The sequence below is a fragment of the Botryllus schlosseri genome, chromosome 11 (assembly GCF_051294905.1).
Source record: "Botryllus schlosseri isolate E-star chromosome 11, Bs_hap1, whole genome shotgun sequence".
Taxonomy (NCBI): Eukaryota; Metazoa; Chordata; class Ascidiacea; order Stolidobranchia; family Styelidae; genus Botryllus; species Botryllus schlosseri.
Genome location: NC_137246.1, coordinates 24,039,876 through 24,064,250, shown reverse-complemented (window position 1 = coordinate 24,064,250; position 24,375 = coordinate 24,039,876). Strand labels below are relative to the sequence as shown.

The following is a 24,375-nucleotide window of genomic DNA, read 5'->3' as shown; positions in this document are numbered from 1 at the left end:
ATAGTGAAAATTATACTATACTAGAATTCGAAACGTACAACATTGAGCTTTAGGAATATATACACCTCGCGCCGCCCTGACTAAATGGCTTACGGCATAGGCATAGGATTGCAACAGAAATTCTAACATGCGAGGCACCGCTAACCAGTTACGAGCAGACTTGGAAAAATTACCGACATTTTGCTATAATTACTATAATTAGATAACTAGAATTATCTAGTTGTCCGAGTCTGGTCACGGGGCGAAAACACACACATTTAACACTACACAGTGCTCAACAAAATCGCATTGAATTGAATAGAATTGAAATCATCCTAGTTAATGGTGGCAAGTCCTGAAATGAAATCATAGATAGTGCGATTAGGCAACTAAAAATCAGCGTGGTCGATATATTCGAGGTGTGAAAGTAACTGTATGTAGTCAAAAGTCTGCAAAAGATTGTCGTAAATCTGTCAAAGTAAACTAAAATATTGCTATAGGTCAGAACAAAGCGCAATAGATTTCCAAGAACTAGCCGCAATATTTGAATCTCGTCACAAACGGGGCAAAGAAAAAGAAAAAAAAAATCACAATATAAAATCTGTTATCACTGTTGTTCGTCGGCTTCGCGTTGTTGCTTGGCGAAACTAAGGAAAACCTGCTCCAGCGTGGTCTGCGACACGGAGTAATCTCGCAGCTGAAAGCGTTGTTTGGCCTCCTCCATTTGTCCGAAGATCTGAAAACGATAAAATTCGAAGCTGTGCCCGTTGAAACGATGGCGAATCAACATATCCTTTCAACACGCCTGTTTAGCAGCGCAGGCATGCATATATCATAAAGAGAGATTAAGAACAAGAGATTGTATTCTGCATTAGTAGCAGAGACGAGCTTGGATTAGGATTTTAAAAATGCAGATTTGATGATTTCGTCTGGATTTGGATTAGTGCTAGTGTTGAAATTTCTTTTTATCTTCAATTTTCACGTAAGTAGTTCAGTTACTGGCATTGAACTTGGACGTAGACATGAGACGAAATGAATTATAGATCTGGACTTGAATCCGAAGACCGGATTTTGCATTTGGATCGCTTTATTAGCATTGTCATCAAATCAAAACACCACAAGATTGCGATAAAATGGAGACACATGACGGTGTTGAAACGACGGTGCAAAAACCCACCTTGGAAAGTATAAAATCCGTTCAACACAATAAGGCTGTTTCTGCTATAAAATTACACCTCTGCGCCGCTCCAAGATCTCTGAGATAATTTTTGAAATCAACTCATCAAATATAGCATGAAGGGTTTTGGTATTTGTGCGATTCGATATCCAAACTTGTTAATTAAAATGACGGTACACTTGCCTCGAGATTGGAGATTCAGTTAAAAACAAATAAATGCGACTCACGGTGGCCAGAGAGAGATTGCTCCCGTCGCTGTTCGTCTTGGGCACTTGAAACGCGACCATGCCTTGATGTTCGTCTTTTATAATTGTACCTGAAAGTTTGACACGTCGCAATTACACTCACAAACGGGTTACTTTTATTCGCGATACACAGCACACAGCGCGCCAACGCCTTAGTGACCAAATACGTAGTTTTTGCACTGTTGGTGGTCAAAGTCACTGTCGATACTTAAGCAGCCGCATTGTTGTAAATATTTACCGTGTACAAATTTGAGTGGGGATTTCCAAGTAAGTGAAAAAGTAATTATACTAGGCGTACTGTTATTAAGGACTAGTCTAAATCATAACCACTTGGGTAAGTGGTGCAGGAGGTAGGCAAAAACTACTTGGATTACTTTAAAAAGCAAGACTTCGTTAGTGACCACCTCTGGATAGACAAACAACAAACACATATCGATATGACCTAAGTCTATACTTGTATACTGAGAAATTGTATCCAAATCGAAGCAAGGACCTTTTAACATCGATATTCGCTCACCAGGGAATGTGTCGATCATGTATGATTTCACCGGGGCCAAATCGCACTCGATGGCGGCCATCTTCACTTCCACCGAATAGCCCTGTCCGAATTTGGTTTTCAAATGTTGCGGACCGCCGATGCAGCGGAACTGTCCGTTGACCATAATCGCGAGTCTCGTGCACAGGGCTTCGCATTCTTCCATACTGTCGCGAAAATCAAAACGCCATTATAGCCCCACGATTAACACAGATACAAATGAATAATATATTCATATTGAAATAAACCCAAATATTTTCAGCTGACTCAACAACTATGTGACATAACGAATATCTTACACAAAATTCCTAATCTACACTCTTCACATATAGAGAGGTACGCGAATAAAGACAGAACACGCAGCAATGCAAACCTGTGGGAGGTCAGAATAACGCTTCTCTTGTTGGTACAAATTTGCGATATCGTGTCCCACATCTTCCGCCTGGCGCCGGGGTCCATCCCGGTGCTGGGCTCGTCCAGCAAGACCACGGCCGGACCGCCGACCAACGCGATCGCGGTACTCAGTTTCCGCTTGTTGCCACCGCTGCAAGATACCAGAGATAGCATGGATTCATAGTTGAAGGACAGGCTCTAATGATTTTGGCCGGATTCGGATTCGGACATTTCATTTCTGATCATTTTCAATTGCCACTGGACTTTTCAATATTTTCAACATAACCCTGGATTTGGACTTGGATTTAGTCATGATACCAAACTAATTACGGATTAATATATGAATCTAAAATCAGTTATAGGATTTGGATACCAAAATCTTAAACCCGCTCAACTGTACAAGACGCTCACTGTTAATAGGAATCGCCACTTAAAAACCCAAAACGGGAGGCTTACCTGTACGTCCCGCATGGTTTATTGACGTGCTCCTCAAAATGCAGGAGTTTCGCGAGTTTTTTCACCACCGCGGGTATATGTTCGCTTCGGATACCGCGGAGACGCGCGTACATTTGCAGAGTCTCGTACCCTGTCATCTGATCGATCAGGCCGTCAAACTGCGGGCAGTAGCCGATGTTCTGCTGAGCCTGAAATGGTAATGTAATAGTCAGGGCGACTTTTTTTGACCTAAAAACGGAAGATTTCGACCTAAAAAATCTAAATTTTGACCAAATTCTGACCTCATGTATGCAAATTAGGTAGAATATCAAATGATAAGTTCACCGACAGTGCAAAATCTACGATGCAAATGAAAAGCAAAGGTCAAAAAAACTTTGACTTTGTAAACAATTTGACAAATTTTGACATGTCAAAAAATATCGCCCTAGTAATACTATCATACAATTTACAATTGAATAGTATATTCATATTGAAATGAATCCGAATATTTTTGGCTGACACTCGTCAGGGGTAATCTATACTAGTTGCTGACGATTAACCCTGACGAGTGTCAGCCGAAAATATTCGGGTTCATTTCAATATGAATATACTATTCAATTGTATATTGAAGTTCTGTACCTCCAAGAAGCTCTTCAAATATTATACAATTGAATGTTATATTGATATTGAAATAAACCAGAATATTTTTGGCTGACACCCGTCAGGGGTAATCGTCAGCAACTAGTAGAAAATTGGGAAGCACATTGTATATCAACAATCGCATCACCAAATATGACGCCGCGGGCACGCAATTCCCGTATAAATAATAAAAGAAGCCACCCACCAATTTCTTAGATATGACGATATCTCGGTTGTCGATGTAGGCCGTTCCCATGGTGGGTCTGATGTCGCCGGTCAGCATTTTGAACGTCGTCGTCTTACCGGCCCCGTTGATGCCTAACAGGCCGAAGCATTCTCCTTTCGGAACGCCAAAAGACAAGTCGTCAACCGCAACGATTTGACGCATTTTTCCATCCTTCTTGCCGCTGTACGCCTGGAAAGCGTAAAATCATATGTAAAAACGAAATTTTGGTCTGAGATACAGTAATTTACTATCTAGTTCAGTGATCCCCAAAGTGTGGGAGCAGTTCCAAAGTTCAAGTCATGAGACAATTTTTAACACGGATTATATTCATTGACGATTCCACCCAAACTAATGAAATTTTAGCCGAATCGAAATATAAGCAGAAAAATTCCGAGACAAAATTTATTCATTTTATCCATTCAATGTACTATTTGTAGGTGGTACACGAACTCTTTTTGTTGACAGAGTTTGGGTTGGTGTAGTCGACTTCACACTTCCACTTGTAACTTATTCACTAATAATTTACTTAAGTTAAGGTAAGTTAAATTTGAAATTGCTGTCACTGGACCTAAAAACTTGGCTTGAAGCTAAAACCGAATTCTGAGTTCGAGTATCGGCACATCACAGCAGCATACTGTACCTTTGACAATCTTTTTGCCCAAACCAGATCGGTCTGCGCCAAATCGCTCTGCAGATTGTCCGTGATACGATGTTGTTCCACTTTAACGTCTTCGTCGACATAAGCCGCAGTCTCAAAGTGTGGGGCGTCACCAGGCTGTACATGGAAGAGTTTATCACAAAATGACAAATGTTGAAAAATTTAAAATTTTATTCATAAAATTGTCCGGCTGAATATCCGTGATTGCAAAACTAGTACACACGATTGGTAAAACGAATTGTTCAGGGAAAACATTAGAATTAGTCAAGAAGGTCCAAATTAGCAACACACACGTTAAGACACCAGACATGAATGTCTGTAATATTGCTTGTATCAGAGAATAACAGGGTTTGCACCGACAATTAATATTTTACACAATGTTGTTCACAGCGTACTCGAAATGCCATAACTGAAATAATCGATATTGTAATATTTATTCAACAGTTTTTACGAGAAAGTAAATATTCCCGTAAAACCTGTGATCCAGAGGCTCATCTATTAAAACTATAGGATTAAAGGCAAATTCAAATATAGGATTCTGCATGGGCTAATCAGTATCAAGGAAAAATCCAATAATCCATAAAACTCGCTATTCGTCCCAATATTACAGACAATAACATGTGATTCTCAGAAAAGGTGCTTGATTTCATTTGTAACAATGGATGGGGAACATATTCAATGCTCAAAACTCAGTCTCAAAACACAAAGAGATGACCGTTACACATGATTCTACAACACAAACACAAATAACATGATTTACAAGGCACGGACACAGACTACAGACCTCAACATGCACAATATTTCGTGACAAAATCACTACCGCCCATCACCACACCGACTGCACTACTGAATCTACTAGCATCGATCGGCTTAAATTCCGACTGAATCACGCAGTCGTGCATGCCAGTCACACCCAAGACTCACAACAGGTTCGTAAGTGGGCAGGTTTTTGTAATTCCTCTCCGCCTGAAAACATTAGTACGCAAGGCCTCGATAAGTGCATTCTGACATCACCGTTGCAAAGAACAGGAGAAAACAGAAAGGTTAGTCGCGTAACTCTATACAAAGCATATAAAGAGATACAGCGTAGCATCGCCGGCACCATGCAAGCTATACTATGTCCTACCTGATTGTTGTTCGCCATTTCATGTCTCTAAACAATTTACGTTACAGAAACTCCGTAAATTAAGATACTGACATAACAAACTGCGAAGCAATTGGAGTTAATTTCAAAATGAACAATGTATCTAGGCCAGTGATTCTTAACCGAAGTTCACAAAAATTAATGGTTCATGGTGAACCAAGACATAACAGACTCGTACAGCAAAAGTCAAATCAATTGGCAGTAAATATTAATTTTAATCTTTTCATTCTGTGTTTTAATAGTTCTGCTCTTTCAACAGTGATTGCGACACATAGTTCATTTTATGCAGCAGTATTCTGGAGCAATGTATCAGATATGTAATATGGTAGATTTTCATTTTGGAGACTCAAGGAAAATTTGGGATTTGCCGGAGGTTCGCCGATTAGCGTAAGGGTTCGCCAGGTTGGTGAGAGTTAACGACCGCTGCTCTATGATATGTTGATAATGAGGCAAAATACAAAATGAAATTGCAAAAGTGCTTTAAACACTTTAATAAATAGACTAACATGAACATGTTTTGAGATTGGTAAATAAATACCGAGCTCTAGTTCTTTTATCGTCTAAGAATTTAAAAATAGAGCAATGAAGTCAATAATTGCCTGCCACATATCAAAGTGACCCCCAAATCATATCTTCGCAATAATAACAACCATCAACACCTACCGCCGACATGCCGCGGTGCCACTTTCGGTGCCATTCTTACGACGATAGTCCGAGCCCCAATAATATTATTTTCAATATCATATGGGTAGCCCGCGGTACACGGAACACTTGCGTATTATCCCAACAAGCAAACGTAGTGGAAAAGACAGTATTTACATTCACCCTTCCAAAGTATCTTCGTTTCATGCGGAAAAACAGGGACTGAATGTCGTATTCGATCGAGAACAGTATGCCGAAGAATAGAAGTCCTTCCAGGAACATGAAAACGAGAAATCTTCCGACGCCGTAACGTTCCCACGCCAAAAAGTTGGTCTGAAAATCGATCCCTGCGAAAACGGCGAAAAACACGCGTGAAGACAGAGGAGATTTCGGTGCTTTTGAATTTGGCTGGGCAAATATGTACAATTTACGCGAGCACAGGGTTGTAATCAAGTCACAGGGCTCCGAGTCACGAGTCAATCTCGCTTTTATAGTTTTGACTCGAGTCAAGTCGAGTCATTTTCAATTCACCACCGAGTCCAGTCCAAGTCAGCGAGCAGAGGGTCGAGTCAGAGTCACGGTATTATGACTCGAGTCCAAGTCCGAGTCATTGTGTCGACTGCTCAGTTTCCAGTTAAAGTCTTGTTAAACCCACTTTTTATAACTCTGGTGCTATTGAATGGTTCGCATTTATATTATATTAATTGTCCTCACTTTTAGAAGTTTCTGGTCGCATTTTCAAGTACCAGTACCAATAGACGAATTCCCAATAGCGCGGTTACTTTACTATTCTTCAACATTACAATGAAATGTCGGTCTGGGCCGTACGAGTCTTGAGTCATTGTGCACGTGCAATGACTCGAGTCCAAGTCGGGTCAATACTCGAGTCATTACAATACTGCGTGAGCACAAGGAAAATAATGCAAGTTCTCGACCAAGGAGCGTATAATTTCAGTACTCGTAAAAATAATCTCTTACTACTCGACTCGAATCATTGTGCTCAGGCACTACTCTCGATCGAAAAACGGTTACCGTTTTCTCTGCAGATTTCTTCCAGAAACACGCTGGTCGTGCACACGTTGACCATTTTGTCGTTGGTGTACAAGTCGGCCAGACCCTGTCCGATGCAGTACTGCGGCAGGATCAAAAAGACCCAGTCCAGAATGTCCCCGATTTCGCGAGTGTTATCGTCTGAAAGAACGGTGTCACGTAAATCAGGGTGGATGTAATATTAATTCGGTCCTCATTCAGTTTGACTTTCAAAATATGCCGGAGGTGGTCAGTAATGAAGTAATTCTATGTTTACAGGGTACTCAAGAAGAATTTTTATTTGCACTACATTAATTAGTACTTTGACACATCTTAGAAATAACTACTTCTCCTTTGGCTTCGGCCGAGAGCAAAAGTCTAGCGAAACATCCAAATCAAGACTCTGCTGCTAAGATACAAGCTAGTTTCAGTGTTATCGGAGGCAAGCAGTAAAACCTATCACTGGTAGTGATTCCAATCCACAGAAGGAGACACTGCTTACGAAAATTGGCCTCAAATCTGAACCAATCCCTCACCGATTAGCATTAAAACGTTGATGGTAATGATGGTGGCGAGTCCCATTATAGCACCGAAGATTGTGATAGACACCAAGGCGGTGGTGGGCAGTGTGAAGCAGTATGATAGAATATATGTCAACGGCAGCGACGACCAGCAATAAAGACCCAGCAGTAGAATGGTGATCCATATTTGGCCGTTGTGAATGTACTCCACCACGTCAAAGGCAGCAAACACAATCTAGAAAATAGACGCAGACAAATGGTCACTTATGTGTGCACTGCGTAAAGGGGTGCGCTATTCCCCAGCGTATAGTTTTGATCCTAGGTTTATTTCAACATGAATATAGTATTCAATTGTACAAGAATGATCTGCACCTCCAAGATTACTACAACCTAAAATCTACAGGCAACTACTCACCAGACACATGAGGCAGGGCACAAAGAAATTGATGAAGTCCCAGGCGAAACCGGAAAACCAGAAGCAGAACGGGTCCACCCCGGTCAGCGACTGCAGCAAGGACGCCCGGTCCTTGCGTTCACGTACGATAAAAATCGAAAACGACGCAGACAAAAAGGCGAATCCCAGCACGACGTTGAAAGCGATCATAAAACCCGACACAGACCTGAAAGAAAGTGAAGCATTGAGACTTGAATCCAATACAGTATTGATAATACGGCCACTTGCTCAGGTATTGTCAGTAGGCAAAAATAAAAGCAATTCGATACTAACCAACTCTAATACGAATGAAAAAAAAAACAGTATTTCATACTGGCGATACAGATAAAATATTTTGCCTTATAGTATCAATTTAAACACAGCTTACCCGATAAGCTGCTCCTGTACTCTGGCCGAAGAGTTACGCGGCAACGGATGATTCGAAACGTTGAGCCTGAAGTCAGGATTGTCCAGCTTCCATCGGATGTACGCCTGGTCGGCGTACAGCAGCGTGTTGGCCGGCGTGTGATAGGCCTGCGCGTTGAACCACGCGATGCTCGAATTTCTCTCGTCTGAATTACGAATGGGAGAGACTCTTGGCGGTGCAGGACTTTGACATATAAGTGAATCATATATTTGTACTGATATAAACTCGTATATTTCTGGCAGACACTCGTTGGGGGCAATTTTCAGCAACAGGTACGGAATTCAAAAGAATTATTTTCAAGTTCAGAAATCGGGAATTATTTTGGATGGCATAATACTGGCAACATTATTATGGTGGGCGCAAAAAATGAGACATATTTGAACTTTTCAACTCCTAATTACCGTCAATTAATGTCAAATGCATGCAATGGCGTGATGGGACAAAAAAGATAAATTTTTCGAATAGCTGCCATTTGGTTATTTCTTCGTATTTTCAAATCATTTCATTCGGAAATATGCTTTTTATGTTCATTAGGGCTGTTAAAAAAAAACTTTTTTTCCTGAATCTTGCTGGTTACGTAATTAAATCGTTAGGTTGCCTTAAAAAACGACGCACACCAAATTTTAATCCATTCCAACCAATAATTGCGTATTTCGTACAGTTTGAAACTTTTTAATTTACCCGAAGATGCAAAAAAATTTTTTTGTCAAATTTTTCTGTTAACCCGATGAAATTGTTGCGCTGTCTTCAAAGACGACGCAAAACAAATTTGACTCAATGCCAACCCGTAGAAGCGGAGCTATTTGAGTTTTTCTTCGATAATTCTGGGATTATCGTTGATCGGTGGATAATCCAAGAATTATCATCGAAAAACTCAAGTAACTCCGCTTCTACGGGTTGGCATTGAGTCAAATTTGTTTTGCGTCGTCTTTGAAGACACCGCAACAACTTCACGGGGTTGACAGAAAAATTTGACAAAATTTTTATTTTGCATTTGTGGGTAAATTCAAAATTTCCAAACTGTACGAAATCCGCGATTATTGATTGGAATGAATTAAAATTTAGTGTGCGTCGTTTTTTAAGGCAACCTAACGATTTAATCATGTAACCATCAAGATTCAGGAAAAAAAGCTATTTTTGAACAGCCCTAATGTTCATGCATCGTTTTGGCAAAGTTCATTGGTGTTTCTGGATGCGAAATATATTTATGACTAAAAATGTACTTTTTGGCCCATTGTGCCACACCCGCTACTCAATTTGCCTCCCTTCTGCCACGATTAAGCAAGAAAAATTTTTTTTCAAACCAACTTTTCTTTTCTTCTTATGTGCGCTGCAGGCGTTTTAAAATTTTTCCAATGTCGTATAAGCTGGAAAAGTTTGGGAACCACTGTTTTAGAGTGTGACATCAAACAATGTATAAACTCAATCGAAAATTTGGGCATCCTAAAAATCTAGGATTAACCGAGACCAGCCAGTCTCATAAACCAGAAATAAAAGTTTACCTCCGTTGTTCCTCAGGCTTGCCGCGATCAAATTCCTCTGATTAAAAGCGCCTCCCACGCGGTCGTACGTTTCCGCCAAGTGAATCTCCAAATCGCCGTCGCGAAACTTTGGTTCCGCGACACCTGCGATCCCGGCGGAATAAAAACGCGGCCGAAAATAAAAAGCAAATCTCGGCGCTACCTGAAAACTGTGTCGAGTATCTGTCGGCGTATTCCGTGCCGGTGCTGGATTCGTTGTAGCGGACGTAATTCGGTTGCCCGTATGCTTCCAAGGTTAACGCTGGAACAGAAAGTGGTGGATATATATGTCAGGGTCGTAATGACTCGACTCGAGTCAATTTGTGTAGTCATATGACTCGGCACATTCTAAATGTCGTATATGAGAACGAGTAATTGAATAAACATGTTTAGAGTGAGAATGATTATATCACCCAGGAGTTGAACCTGACTTGAACTCGATACGGAACAGTAAACACCATGACCTGGACTCGAGTCTATACACTGACTCGACTCAGTGATAAATTGAAAATGACTCGACTTGACTTGAGTCAAATCTATAAAAGTCTAATTGACTCGCGACTCGGAACCTTGCGACTTGGTTACAGCCCTGATATATGTAATTACTCAAGTGTTTACGATTTCAGACTACTTGTACAACAATTTCCAGTTTTATAGGCAAAACTAGGCTTTGAAAACTCACATTTTACTTCTACTTCTACAAAATATTAAAAATAATATTAATACAAATAAAATGATATAAGATACTTACGTCTTTCTCTGTTCTTCTCCAGAAACGGAGAGTACTTTGCGTTTATGATGGCGATGATGACAAACAGCACCGGCACCAGAATTTGGGCGATACCAACCTGCCAAAGAGCAATTGTGTGTGCGTGAGAGAAAGAGAGAGAGCATTTATTTATCACCACAAAAAGTTTGATGCGGAACGCGAAATGCAGTTCGTGAAAGAATGGGAAACTCCGGATTCCTGGGTATATATGCCACACTCTGGTTGCGCGACTAGAAACTTCCGAATAATACTAGATTTAGAATTATAGTTCCAGTACTTTCCGAAATAGATGACAAACATATATTTCGGCAGAACATCTAGGAGTGTCTTCCTTAGTTTTTAACGTTGCCGATTACGAATATGACGTTAGTTTCGCCAGATTGACTTTAGTTTAGAAGATGCGTGTAGTGTACCCATAAATAAACCCAAATTACTGTATTTACCCACAAAATATTGCACCTAATGTGAAGCAAATCATGGCTTTTCTGATTTTTCAACTACTCAAGTGCGTATATATAGATTTTATTGGGGTTTAGCTCTTATTAGTATAATTAGACTAGAATTATCAAGTTTACCAACTATGGATCACTCAAACACAGGATTTTTCCTAACCCTACTCACGACTAGCGACAATCGTCTTGTGACTAGGTACCTTCCAATTTCTTTTCGTATGAATGACGCGCTTGATGAACAGCGCCCCAAACTGCTGGAACCACAGATTGACCCCGGTCACCGGTTCGCCTTGCGGTTTCAAGATATCTGTAACAAGCGTGCAATGGTAACCTCGCAAATTGCGACCATCGGCGATCTGAAGATTGCAAACCTGACGTAGCGTGCGACGGAGACTCCGTGGGTTTTGACCCGGAGGTGACAGATAAACGCCTGCTGACGTTGGCTACCGGTTTTTGAACATCCTCTGTAACCCTGTGAATATTGCGAAGAAAGATAATACAACTTTACAGCTCTACCGACCCTAGGCAGTCCGTAACGAAGTAATTCTACCGCTTCAGAGCACTCAAGTCCGTATTGCCTGATTGTAATAACTCGCATAGTCATGATTTTAAACTCCAACATAAAGGGGCACTGCACTCTAAAAATAACGTGGTCTCAAATTGAAGGGCAAAACGAAAAAAAATTTTTGGCCGCAGCCGTTTTCTTCAGAACGCCACCGTAACTGAGCTGCAATTTATTGAAATTTCCACAAAAACTTCACGCTCCAGCAGTCATGCAGAGATCAAACTTTATATAGTTGTCAGCCGATGTTATGAAGGAAATATGTCGTACACTCCAAGGTGGTTTCGATACCTCGTTCAACGGAAGATGTCCAGTCAGAAGATTTATGTCAGAATCGGGCCTTGTGTATTCTATTTCTTCTGGGCAGAAATAGATCATGTCTAACAATGTTTTATACATAAACAATGTTTTATACATAAGAATAGGACATGATCTATTTCTGACCTGAAGATACAGAATACACTAGGCCCGCTTTTTTTTCTCGTTTTGCTCTTCAATTTGAGACCACATCACTTTTAGAGTGCAGTGCCCCTTTAAATTTCCAGTCTTTTACGCAAAACTAGGCGTAGAAAACTCACTTTTTTTACTCAATCGGAGATCAATACTTAAACTCGCACTTCTGTCAAATTGCTCAGTAACGAAGCACTTCATTTTTGATCACTTCCACTTCAACTCCTACAGATTTAACCTTTATGCAAAATCTAATAATTTCATGGGATTGCCAGGAAAATTTGAAAAAATTCATTTAAAAAAAAAATAAATTTAAAGTTTTTGAACTCAAATAGCTTTGCTTCGACTAGTTGGAAATGACCCAAATTTGGTGTGCAACATTGTTTCAACCAAACTAAAAACATTTTCGGATAGCCAGTAGAATTTGAAGAAAATGGTTATTTTTGCACAACCCGGCCACACGCTGACTCACGCCAAAAAGACTTCTTCCATCGTCGTGATGGAAGCTCCGTAGCTCTGAATTCCCAAAGCTGCCATCTCCTCGTCCAGATTCACAAACAGCTTTTGAAACAGGTGACTCGAGTCGAACGGGAGAAGGTACGACACTTCGGCGGCCGCGGTACGTTCCAATCTACTCTCGGGCACGTGGCTCCGAAATAGTTGCGTGACCTGCGTCGGGAATGTCCGCAAGTGAATTTTTGAAGTGTCACATAGAGGTACGGAACCTCAGAACTTCAGTTACAACATGAAAATGATTTAAATACAACACACTGTTATATACATGATCGTACATGAATTTGTTGTTACGTATCTAGTTAATGTGACGTTTGAGATTGTTTTTGCTCTGACAATGCCTGAATTGCTGGTTTGATGGTGGAGAGAAGAAAATAAACTTATCTTGTTGCTATACTAGCAATTTTATTACATTTAAATTCAGTTCTGTCATAGTAGAGTAGGCACATTTAGAGATGATTAATTATTCCAATTTTTCATTGGACTCCCTGAAAAAGGCACATGGCCTAGGTTCAGAACCCCTGTTAGACACAAACTAGGTTGGCGGAGTTACTTCCAAGGCAAATTTTGGCAAGTACTGAACCGACGCAGGACAGTTACCTTGTCGATGTCGCAGTTTGGCGTTTTGTTCATGACAACGTGATACCCGACTCCGAATTTGTTCTTCAAAAACGCCGACGACCCTGTAAGACAACGCTTCTTAGCTGGGGTCCACTGAACCAGTTTCAGGCGTTTGGTGAAGGTCAAGAGACACATGCGGCTCATAGAGCGGAAGTCATACTGATTTGCAGTAAATATTTAATATAATATTCTTCTAATTCGTGAAAATCATGTTTTCATGGATTTGTTCTTTTCAAACCACGTTGTTGAGTATACACCAGTATATGAGTATACCATATTAACAGGGTTGTAATGAATCAAGTCACGATTTTCTGACGACTCGACTTGGCTCGAGTCATTTTCTCAAAATACGGAAATGACTCGACTCGAGTCAATCTGTGTATCGACTCGACTTGCACTCCAGTCATTGCGCATGACTCGAACCAAGTCATATGACTCGAGACTCAGACGGCCAAGACCTACATTTCATTGTAATTTCAAAGAATAGCAAAGTAACCACACTATTGGGATTTCGTCAATAGGTACTGGTACTGAAAATGCGACCAGAGACTGCTAAAAGTGAGGGAAATTAGTATATTATAAATGCGAACCATTGGATATCGCCAAACAGAGTTATAAAAAGTGGGTTTAACAAGACTTCAACTGGAAACTGAGCAGTCATTATAATGACTTGGACTCGGACTTGAGTCATAATACCACGACTCGGACTCGACCCTCAGCTGGCTGACTTGGACTCGACTCAGTGGTGAATTGAAAATGACTCGACTTGGCTCGAGTCCAAACTATAAAAGTGAGATTGACTTGTGACGCGGAGCCTTGTGACTTGGTTAAAACCCTGCATATTAACGCATCAGATACGTATGTGACTTGGCAAAAATTAACAACCAATGTCTTCAGAGTGTTGGAAGGATGATAGGTACATTGGAAACAATTGATACAATTATACATAAAAATCAACATTCCTTATGCACATACGGAAATGCCTTCTTGATCAGGAGACATGGGGTCGAAAAGAAATATCCAACCAATTCAATATTGATATCTAAATTGACGATCACCGGTTCGGGAAGGAGTGTAATTGTGTGTAATTATATCTCATACAGCCGAGTTTTCGCGACTCTGGGATGTCAACGAGAAATATCATTCAAAAGACAAGTGACACCGTACGCTGTGTAATCGACGAGAGCAATTACAGACTCGCGAGCCACACACTTTCCATGTAATTTCAGCTTTAAAAAATATCTCGTACTGAACACGGGATCATCTGATTTAGGAACGTTCTTAGAATTATGATTCAAGGTGTATCACAGATAGTAGAATATGTTTATAAATTATGAATTTATACTTTACAGAGAACTCTCACGTAGACACCGCGCGCATACCTGCGCAACGCAGTTTCCCGTCGGCCATAATCGCGATCCTGTCTCCCAGCAGATCCGCTTCGTCCATGAAATGCGTCGACAGCAGCATGGTGCATTGGTTCCTGTATTCTTGCAGTATGTCCCAAATCGCGCGTCTCGCGGAAGGGTCCATACCGGCCGTGGGTTCGTCCAGCACGATAAACTACGAAGTAATTGCAGTCAGGGTTAAAAGTATCACAATTCACGCTCTTATTCAGTGAAAGATTCGTTTTCAAGTTTATTAATACAATATTGATGGTAGTGAATGATAGAAATAATTATATTTCTAATGCCAAATTCACCAAGTGCCGAAACCAATGGTAACCGAAGGACGTAATAGGTAACCTTTGACCCGGCGCAAAGAGCCAATCCGACGGAGAGCTTTCTTTTCATTCCGCCGGAAAGGGTGCCGGCGGGAGCGTTCTTTTTGTCGGTCAGCCGCAAAACTTCCAACATTTTTTTAGACTCTTGATTCGCTTTGTCGGGAGAAAGACCTTTCAGCTGCGTGTTAATAATATAAGTAAAATATATATACATGAAATGAAAATAAATATTACGTGATAATGTCTACATAACGTAGAAAAAAAAGATTTTCGAGACAATATCAGAGGTTTTCTAAGTGGTCAGAGTGGCCAATAGCGATGAACATGGGTGCATTTTTCCAAATTATATTCCGTTACATAATACAGGGTCTGCGTAAATCATTCTTCATTGCCATTTCACTTTCGAAAGTGACGGATACCTGCCCATACACCACTCGAAAGTAAGTAGTTTGGCGTGAAAAGCAGCGGCATTGGAATTAGCTGAGAAATGTAACCGGTAGTGGACAAAATCCGCTCAAGTGCTAGTACAAGAGCACAAGTGCTTCATCACTGCCTCTGGATAACGGACGTACTCTTGAGAAAAAGTAAAGGTGCTCGTCCACGGTGAGTTGATCGTACAGAATGTCGTGTTGCGGACACAGCCCCATCGATTGGCGCGCAGAGTCGATGTCCAACGTAATGTTGTGACCCATCACGTTCGCGTAGCCAGAAGTCGGCGGGAACAGGCCTGTAAAGCAAGTTCAAGTAGAAATTGAAGATCTTGAAAGCAGTGCTTTCTACTTTAAAAAAAATCCAAAACGTAAATTGAGAGTAGTTTTGGCAAAAAAATCACGAAGCATAAGTCAAGGTTAGAACATATCCACCTGAGTATACAGTGCAAGTGGGCAAAATCTACTTTGAAAAGGCAGAAACAGTTACTGTCCACCTTCACACGCAAGTGTTGATGACAAACTTTGATTCCTTAAGGACAAAGACCAGATTGGTCTTCTACCTCAGTATGGCCGGAAATGAGCTGACTCATGACAACTCATAACGCTATTCCACTTACAGTAGCTTGTATGTGGCATTTTTGAGAAGTTGTATGGGTAGTAGCATTATAGCTTGGAAGTCAAACCAGACAAATGAGCTGTAAAAATTCCGAAATCCAGCTACCCAAGGATTACATTGCAACACTCGTAATAATATAACAATGCATTCACTTTACATTGTCTATGCATTAGGATGAAATGACTCATGAATGACAAAGCGTAGTGCGCTGAGCCACACACTCTACCTACAGTTGCTATTCTTAGGATTAAGTCAGACCTTTGTACAGAGTTCACGGATAAGAATTCTTCAGTAAATTAGCATTCTTTCTTCAACATGTAACTATATTTCGAAGAGAATCACTCACACGCTAACATTACTCATCAATTCTCTACTAGTTGCTGATGATCACCCCTGACAAGTGTCAGCCGAAAATATTCGGGTTCATTTCAATACGAATATATAAATTATACACTGCATAGAAAAAAACTTCATCGGCTACTTACCAGTTAACATAGACATGGTTGTTGTTTTACCAGCACCATTGTGACCCAATAGCACTGTAATTTGCCCTTCGTACATATTCAAGTCCAATGAATCGACTGCAACCTTCTCCTTTGGACCAGGATTAAACACCTATAGAGAGATAACAAACTATATGTAGGTGCCAATGCAAAATGCTGCGCAGTCGATTACTTTGTGCAACTCGTGAATCTCAACAATTTTCTTTAACCCGGGCGTTTCATTTTCGAAAAATTCCGTGTCGGGAACAGCTTTTGCGTCGCCGTTAATGGGAGTGTCCAGAATTCCAGAGCTGTTGACCGGGACGGCGGAACCGTCGTCAGACTTCGCTTTGTTTCCGCACCAGTAAGTTTTCTGAGCAGTAAAATTCATTCATTGTAAGACTGAGCCGTAAAGTTCATTCTAATAACACAGACAGAGTTGTAAACTATGCAAAGATTTTAGCAGCATAATAGAATAGCATTCAATCTGTGTCGCATGACTACAAAAGGACACCGACAGACTCGAAACGACAGGAATAGTTTCAGAGCATAAACACATAACTTTTTGCGTGCTTTTCAGGTCAACTCGGCCCATGACATCTATATGCCTCTTGCCACAATAAGATTGAAAAGATTGTGTGTGAAGATATGAAATTGGTGTGACAAGGGAGATCAGTATTGTAATAAGTTACTAGTGAATTTTGCATGTTGAATTCAACACTTTGCGGTCCTTAACCCTAATACTAACGTACCCCTAAGCCTAACCTAACCCGAATACATTAATAAATACGTCCCTACTGCCATACATCACCACTCACACTCATATTCAATGAAACATTAATTTCTAAGTGCCGCATACCACAATTCACGGTCATGTTCAATGAAATATAAATTTTAGAATTTACTAATGCGATATTGATGGAACGCTCTCACGTTAATGCTAGCACATTCTAGTGCCAAATTCGCTGGTAACCTCGTAAAATACAGCAAGACAATGGACTTTTAGTTGCATGATAATGCTGAAGAGTGATTCTTTTCAATTCAGATGTGAAACATTTGATGTTCTCAATTCTTGGTCAGTTCGATGAAAATGAGTAGCATCTCGCAATCTTTATAACATACAAGGCCTTGCAAAGTAACTATTTCGATTCCCACATCCTGCCAAGTAGATGCATGGTAGCGTACTAGTTTGTGTATCAGTTCAGTAGTATTAATTTGTGTATTTGCGCATTAGTCTTACTTATAATAATATATATTATAACAAGTAGACATATTTTTTGAAAATCACTATTTTCAACTGTCAATATTTGACGATAAGATTTGCACAGACACTAGGATTGAAAGAAACAGCATAACAGAAGGGTCACAAAATGCTAGTAATATAAAAAAATAACGACATACAGTGCAAGGAAAATACCACGGCTTCGGAATTCCGTACTCTCCCGGCTTCACACCTTCCACGTACCAAGCAATCGCCATGTACAGGACAGCGTCAATCCACAAGAACAGCAGCGCCTGCGTCAAAACCAGTTCACAGTAATCGGCCGATATACCGTACACTACTTAAATTCTTACGTGAAACATCGTAAAGTCATCGTCCACGGTAACAGGCGTGTTGAGATTCCACCACTGGACACCCACACCTTAACGGAAACGGCATAATTCGATCAGCTACTTGAAGATGATGAATCATCAAAGGCAAACGTAACAATACAAAACCCACCACCGTTTATAACAATAATCGTACAAGGATGCAGGAAGCAATGCTGTAACTTGTGATATGTTACATAGAGCCAGACCAATACCAGATTTTTGAGCCGAGAGCGATCAAACCAATAACTTGCACCTTCACCAATTACCCTGATATATTCAGTCGATATTCAAAAGACACGGCATCTAGCTTGAGGCGCATTTCCAAAACTTCAGAGCATATATTTCTAACAGCTTTACGGCCATAACTAGAGAAGCTGCACCTGAACACCTCTAAGCTATAAGAAATACGCGCTGTGAAGTCACGAAAACCTCAGATATCTTTATTAATTCTAATGATCGATACAGATATTCCTGTTAAAGCGTGATATCGATTCTATATTATATTCTGTATCGAAGTACTGATATTCAGGCTCAAGTTATAGATCATTACCTGTTCCCTCGTAAGTACTCAACACCTGAGCTCCGTTCGCCATCGCTATATTCGATAGCAGACATGACACCGCCTTTACCGACCATTCCAATTCGCCGTACCTTGGAGCGATGAACAGGTATGGCATGTACGATAAGCCATACAACACACCGCCGGCCGCCGCAGCCACGTTGGCTAGAAATTTATAATCGCTTGGGGAATTCGTTACGATGCGAAGTGACCGTGCGCGCCATACCTTTTTTGAAGAACACCGATATCATAAAGCAAAAGGTAATGGTGGCAGCGGAGAACGAGAGAAGGTAGACGAACAAGACAGATCCGTCGGTGTATGTCAAGACTGAGCCGAGAGATGTCTGAAACAAAGTCGTCGTAATGAAATGATCTCGGCTTTTTGATAAGGCAAAATTAGATCTGGCGGTTGCGAGATATCAATAAATGCCTTTCATATATAGCAGTGACTACCAACCGCGGCTCCAAGGTAGCCTTCTTGCGGCTCTGATTGACATCTGAATATGCCACAAAAATATAACAGGCAACAGTTGCTGTTTGTTTCTATGAATAGTTATCGTCAATTTCTGTATATGAATGTTAAGATGAGGGATATCAGTTCTGTCTAAAAGCTGTCCAAGGCTGCTTCTGAAAACCGGGAAAGAGAATTCTTGCAGACTAGTGTCCAAGTCAGCGTATAATCCCCCACAAACTTGTACATCAAGTGCTGGAATGTATGAAAAGCTATCCCATAACAACACGATAGTATGTTGCAGTAGTGATATGCATTTTCAGTTTATTTCAATGTATAGCACTCGGCAATCTACGTCTATCAATGCTAAAATAACCAATAGAGAATCTATAGAAGTCTATGTGCATGCCTTTGAATTATCTGGACGGTGAGATCCAGGGCTAGGTTAACCTACCTTTAAATTCTCGTTATACGTAGCCTACTCGAGCGTTTTCATACATACTCTGAAGTTTAAATGCGGCTCCGACAACCAAAAAGGTTGGGAAACACTGACATATAAGATCAGAAAAATCAGGCAGGCCATTCGCATGAGGATCGCAATAAATTTGTATTAGTGAAAATATATAGATTCAGTATAGCACAGTGCAGATGCCGGACACATTGACACTGAGACCTGTGGTGTTACCAGAATGAGAAGTAAGAACTATGACTGGATATTAGCGGTGTCAATTGATATACACCGATATCTTCTAGCGATAACAGAGTTTAAATGCTTACCGGTATCTTATACAGAATAGCGATCAGCACGCAAGACACGCCAAGAAACACGATATACTTCACAAACCAAGCGGACCAATGCAACCAGTTGGACAAGCCTGTCATCATCAAGTATTCCTGCAACACAGTTTCAAGAATTGATGTCAAGCGTATGAAGTGAAGATAAGATTTGAATGTCTCACTTTCAATTTGGTTTCTTTCTCGTGCACGACACTCTTCACAATAATCAGAGAAGTGTAGAAAAAACTCAGCATGAGAAGCAGCGGCAAGACGGATGAAATAGCGACTGTCAAAACACGCAATGAATCGATTTACCTCAATAAACAAATTACAAAATAAAATAAATTTCAAATGTTATTAAAATATAAATAGTCTGATAAAAAATTCAAAATAACCGAATAAATAATTGCTAAATAATAAGTTTTTCCACTTTTTCAAAGTACCAAAACTTTACACGGATCAACTTTCATCATCAGTAAACAATTTCAATTGCAACTTACTCAGAAATCTGTCTTGAATGTACTCGGGGTATGGAAATCTTTTGAGTCTCAAATTCTGGTTTTCGGGAGCTGCCACGGACGTGTTGGTCAACGTCGCCAGGATCGACATGTCGACAGCGTGCATCAATGAAAGGAATCCTAGGAAAAAGCCAATACCATAAACGTACGTGACAGCAAAAGGTCAACTAATTTCCATCTCAGTTCAATTGACAAAGCTACATACGAGAGTTATGTAACATACTACTATGAAAAGCAATAAATCCGATAAATTGACAATGTAAATTTTATAATCCCAATGGCAATGAAAGAGCTGTGAATACAAATAGGACGCACCTTCTTTATAATATCCCGGTTTGCCTCCATATTCACTTCTACCATCGCGAGGTCCTGGCACTTGAAATCCAGGAAATAATTTGGTAGTTTCCCAAGTGTCTGGACTAGATATAACGATAAAAGTATTACTCGCCTGAATCAAGCCACATCACAATGCCAGCCGAGCGTCGCTAATTGCTTAGCGACAGTTATCGAAATGGTCAAGGTGACGGAGTTCATCCAGTGTTTGTGAATATCACTTGGTCTCATGCAGTTATTATTAATGATATTTGGCTTTAGAAACAACCAGCAACACCAGCAGGTGTGTAAAAATCCCAAATATTGTCGATTGAACCAGTGCTGCCACTAGAGGTTCGTGAAAAACATTACATTTGCCAATAAATAGCGCTAGATTGACAAAAATAACAAGTTTTGCAATTTTGGTCAAAATTATTGCATAAATTATGAAAGGGATGCATTGATTAACGCAAATAGTGTCACTAGGAGACTTAGCAAATGACGAATTCGTCACGTTCTCAGTAATATTTTTACATCGGACAATATTTCCAATTATTTTATGCACCCGTAACAAAATTGTACTTCAGATCAAAAGTAAAACAAATTCTCGCGAATTTATTATCCATTATATTCAATCAAATCCGAGTAAGGGATATGAAAACCGAGAACGTCATACACTCACATACCAATGAGTGGTTTTATACTTTTTCCACTGTCAAAGGATCAAAGAAAGCTACAGGGGAACACTGTAATGAATTAAAAACGTCTTGGCCCAATCACTATAATTATGCCATCACTTCAAGTGTATATTATGTAAAGCACATTTAAATAACATCCTCGTTTAAATGTATTTTTCAAGAACAAACACTAGCTTTGCAGAATTTTGCCAACAAATAGGCCTACACTAGAACGCTAGTTCAAGTCAAAATATACTAAATCTAGTGCGGAACACTACTAGTGGCACCACTGCATGCAACTGATGTGATATTAAACAGCACTCACTCTCCAGTAAACGCAGCGCCGTCCGCTGGATTAACATTCAGTGGATCAGAATGCAGTCGAATCACGTACGAAAAATCCGGCTCGGAGCCGTTAACGTATTTCGAAAATATAACCCCTCCAAGCGTCTTGGCCAGGTTCGTGTCATTGGAAACGAATTCATTGAAGCTCGCTTCGTTTGGAAACGAAATAGCTGTATGGAAACGAGATTTTAAACAAAATTGCAAAGCATATTACATTTTACATCCAAAGCCCCAAGTACTTCCATCAAAAAGATATATTTATAAAATAAATAAAGATGATGAAAGGCAATGACCATGCATTCAATTCAATCTAAATAAACTAGGGCTACGAGATAAAATTGAGCAAATGCCTTGGGGCAATATTTAGACTGTAACAATATTCTTGATGATCCTACCCTTCAATACAGGAACCACACCAAAGCTTTGTTCCAGACTGTCGGTATTTGACGAATTACCAGAACTGGTACCATTGCGTGCGGGCGCAGTCTGATCGGTCCTGTCGAATACTTCTCGAGCCCTCGGACCGAGGTAATCAAACGCGCACTCTGCGATCAAAAGTTACAATTTGGTTAAAAACATCATCAGAAAATAGATGGCATTAAATTGGTATGATACTAAACAAGACAAGATTCACATTTTTTCAACTTCTATTACAGTAATTTTCCAATCTCATATTGATAGAAGGTCAATTACGAGTCAGTATATATTTCAGGCCAAAACGATATATTATACCATCTGAGACATGACAGCCTTTTGAAAGAGTTTGGGAAGGACTACATAATGTTATTAGCAGATTTTTCCTTATTAAAAGACCTTTGCATAATCGCTGTCTATACATTCTGAATGACAGCTTCATGTATACACTGCTGTGAATTTATCTCATTGAAACAGTTTGATTTGATACTAGTCAAGTAAACGGCAGGTAATGCAATTCAAATGGCATCAGTCTATCAAAACCTAGTTCATCTACAGACAAAGAAGCTATTTATACATGACACATGCAAAGACTTGCATATATCCAATAGTTTAAGGCAAGGGTCGGCAACCTACGGCCCGCGGGCCGGATCCGGCCCGCCAAGCGAAATCGTCCGGCCCACGACATAATAATTAGTTATCAGTTATCACAAGAATACGGCCCGCCGTTTCATAATGAGTTTCAATCTGCAGTGCAGCACTGCATGAAAAAATGCGGCATTTGTACGATATAATAGTAGCCTACATCGTATTAGTCTATTGTTACGCCATAAAACGAAGGTGGTTGAAGTAGATGGAGATAGACTATACGGGATCAGTGCTTATCAATCGGGTGTATCTCGCAACCGAAGGTGTTCCATACTTTTTTAAAGGGTTTACCACTCTAATGGGGTGTGACAATAAAGGTGTTCTTCCTTTGCTTCAATGACGCTTGGAACATCTCAGACGCAATGACGGAATCTCAAACTGTTCAATTATAGATAACTAGCCTCCGTATGTTACTTAGCTTATCTATAGTTTAATTTTCCTGAAGGCATTGTGAGGCAAGACAACAAACCTGAATAGTGTTTTGGCCACAATGATGAAAACTGTTAATTTGATTTTTGTCTCATTAACTGAATCAGTTACGCCAGATATTACTACAAGCAGAGAATCAATATGGCGATGTCATGTAGGCTTATATCTGTCATGTTCGCGCATTAAGTCGAGCAGCTATGCTTACACGAGTGTATGAACTGAGAAATGAAATAGCAACTTTCCTCGAAAACACAAATATCACCGACTCATAATCTTGTAATCGAAAATGGGTATCTCATCTTGCTTTCCTGGTACATTTAACGTCACATCTCAACAAATTGAATTTGCAACTTCAGGGGGAAAACTACTAAATACGTAAGATGTGGAGGCGCATTCAAAACAAATCTGTGACTCTGGAAATGCCAACATTACAAAGAAAATTATGCTCACTTTCCTATACTGGAGGAGAGAAAACCTAGTGCTAGTACCAACACTACATTTGTAATTGTGATACGAAATTTAACTACTGAATATTCACCCGCTTTTCCCACATTCCTTCTCTACAAAATGAATTCTGACTATTCAGTACTCCGTTTAATGTGGACGCCAATAACATTGCCCGAAAATTTCAAATGGGCCTTCCTGAAATGCGATGCAGTTGAATCGAATGACAAATCTCATACAAAGAGCATATCGCTGCATGACTTTGACAAAGAGTACGTTCTTGAAATTGGCCTTTATCCCAGCTTGACCAACAATGCAAAAGAAATTGCATCGATTTTTAGAAGCACGTACGCATGTGAACAATAGTTTTGAGCAATGAAATTCACGAAAAGTTTCCTTCTTTAAGGTAAAAAAATCCACCTTAATTATTACGATAAAATCCCACCCATTGTATCATTTCTGAAATCTGCGACCAGCTGATTAAAGAATACTTCCGCTCCTAGAGCATCAATCTGCGTTTCCACATAGTCCGCAGTAGATCCATTTGCTTGCTTTTCGAGGAAGTTTCCGATTGGGGGTGGAAGTT

The 24,375-nt window shown here is 40.1% G+C and overlaps 1 protein-coding gene across 1 annotated transcript; it reads right to left on the bottom strand.

Annotated features, from left to right (window-relative positions):
- Window positions 1-436: 436 nt before the first annotated feature.
- On the bottom strand, window positions 437-24,375 carry LOC145451096 (phospholipid-transporting ATPase ABCA3-like). The gene is made up of 37 exons (XM_080329583.1): window positions 24,235-24,375; window positions 22,250-22,399; window positions 21,835-22,024; window positions 20,836-20,939; window positions 20,503-20,640; window positions 20,185-20,288; window positions 20,003-20,119; window positions 19,001-19,118; window positions 18,766-18,939; window positions 18,198-18,265; window positions 18,024-18,137; window positions 16,816-16,995; window positions 16,626-16,755; window positions 15,666-15,820; window positions 15,116-15,271; window positions 14,753-14,933; window positions 13,350-13,432; window positions 12,709-12,905; window positions 11,596-11,696; window positions 11,425-11,531; window positions 10,755-10,851; window positions 10,167-10,265; window positions 9,986-10,108; window positions 8,445-8,628; window positions 8,039-8,243; window positions 7,639-7,858; window positions 7,106-7,264; window positions 6,251-6,420; window positions 5,414-5,440; window positions 5,212-5,253; window positions 4,270-4,404; window positions 3,609-3,818; window positions 2,786-2,973; window positions 2,310-2,480; window positions 1,919-2,103; window positions 1,384-1,472; window positions 437-715 (listed from the first exon to the last, which is right to left on the bottom strand). The coding sequence occupies exons 1-37, from the start codon at window positions 24,236-24,238 to the stop codon at window positions 587-589; spliced, it is 5,004 nt and encodes a 1,667-aa protein (XP_080185709.1). The 5' UTR covers window positions 24,239-24,375; the 3' UTR covers window positions 437-586.

What these genes read in the sequence shown, in the direction of transcription:
- LOC145451096 (XM_080329583.1), bottom strand. An exon ending in ACCGGGATATTATAAAGAAG is followed by an intron (nt 20,641 to 20,835) that starts GTGCGTCCTATT and finishes GCTTTTTCCTAG; the next exon opens with GATTCCTTTCATTGATGCAC. An exon ending in CAACGTTTTAATGCTAATCG is followed by an intron (nt 7,265 to 7,638) that starts GTGAGGGATTGG and finishes CCGTTCTTTCAG; the next exon opens with ACGATAACACTCGCGAAATC.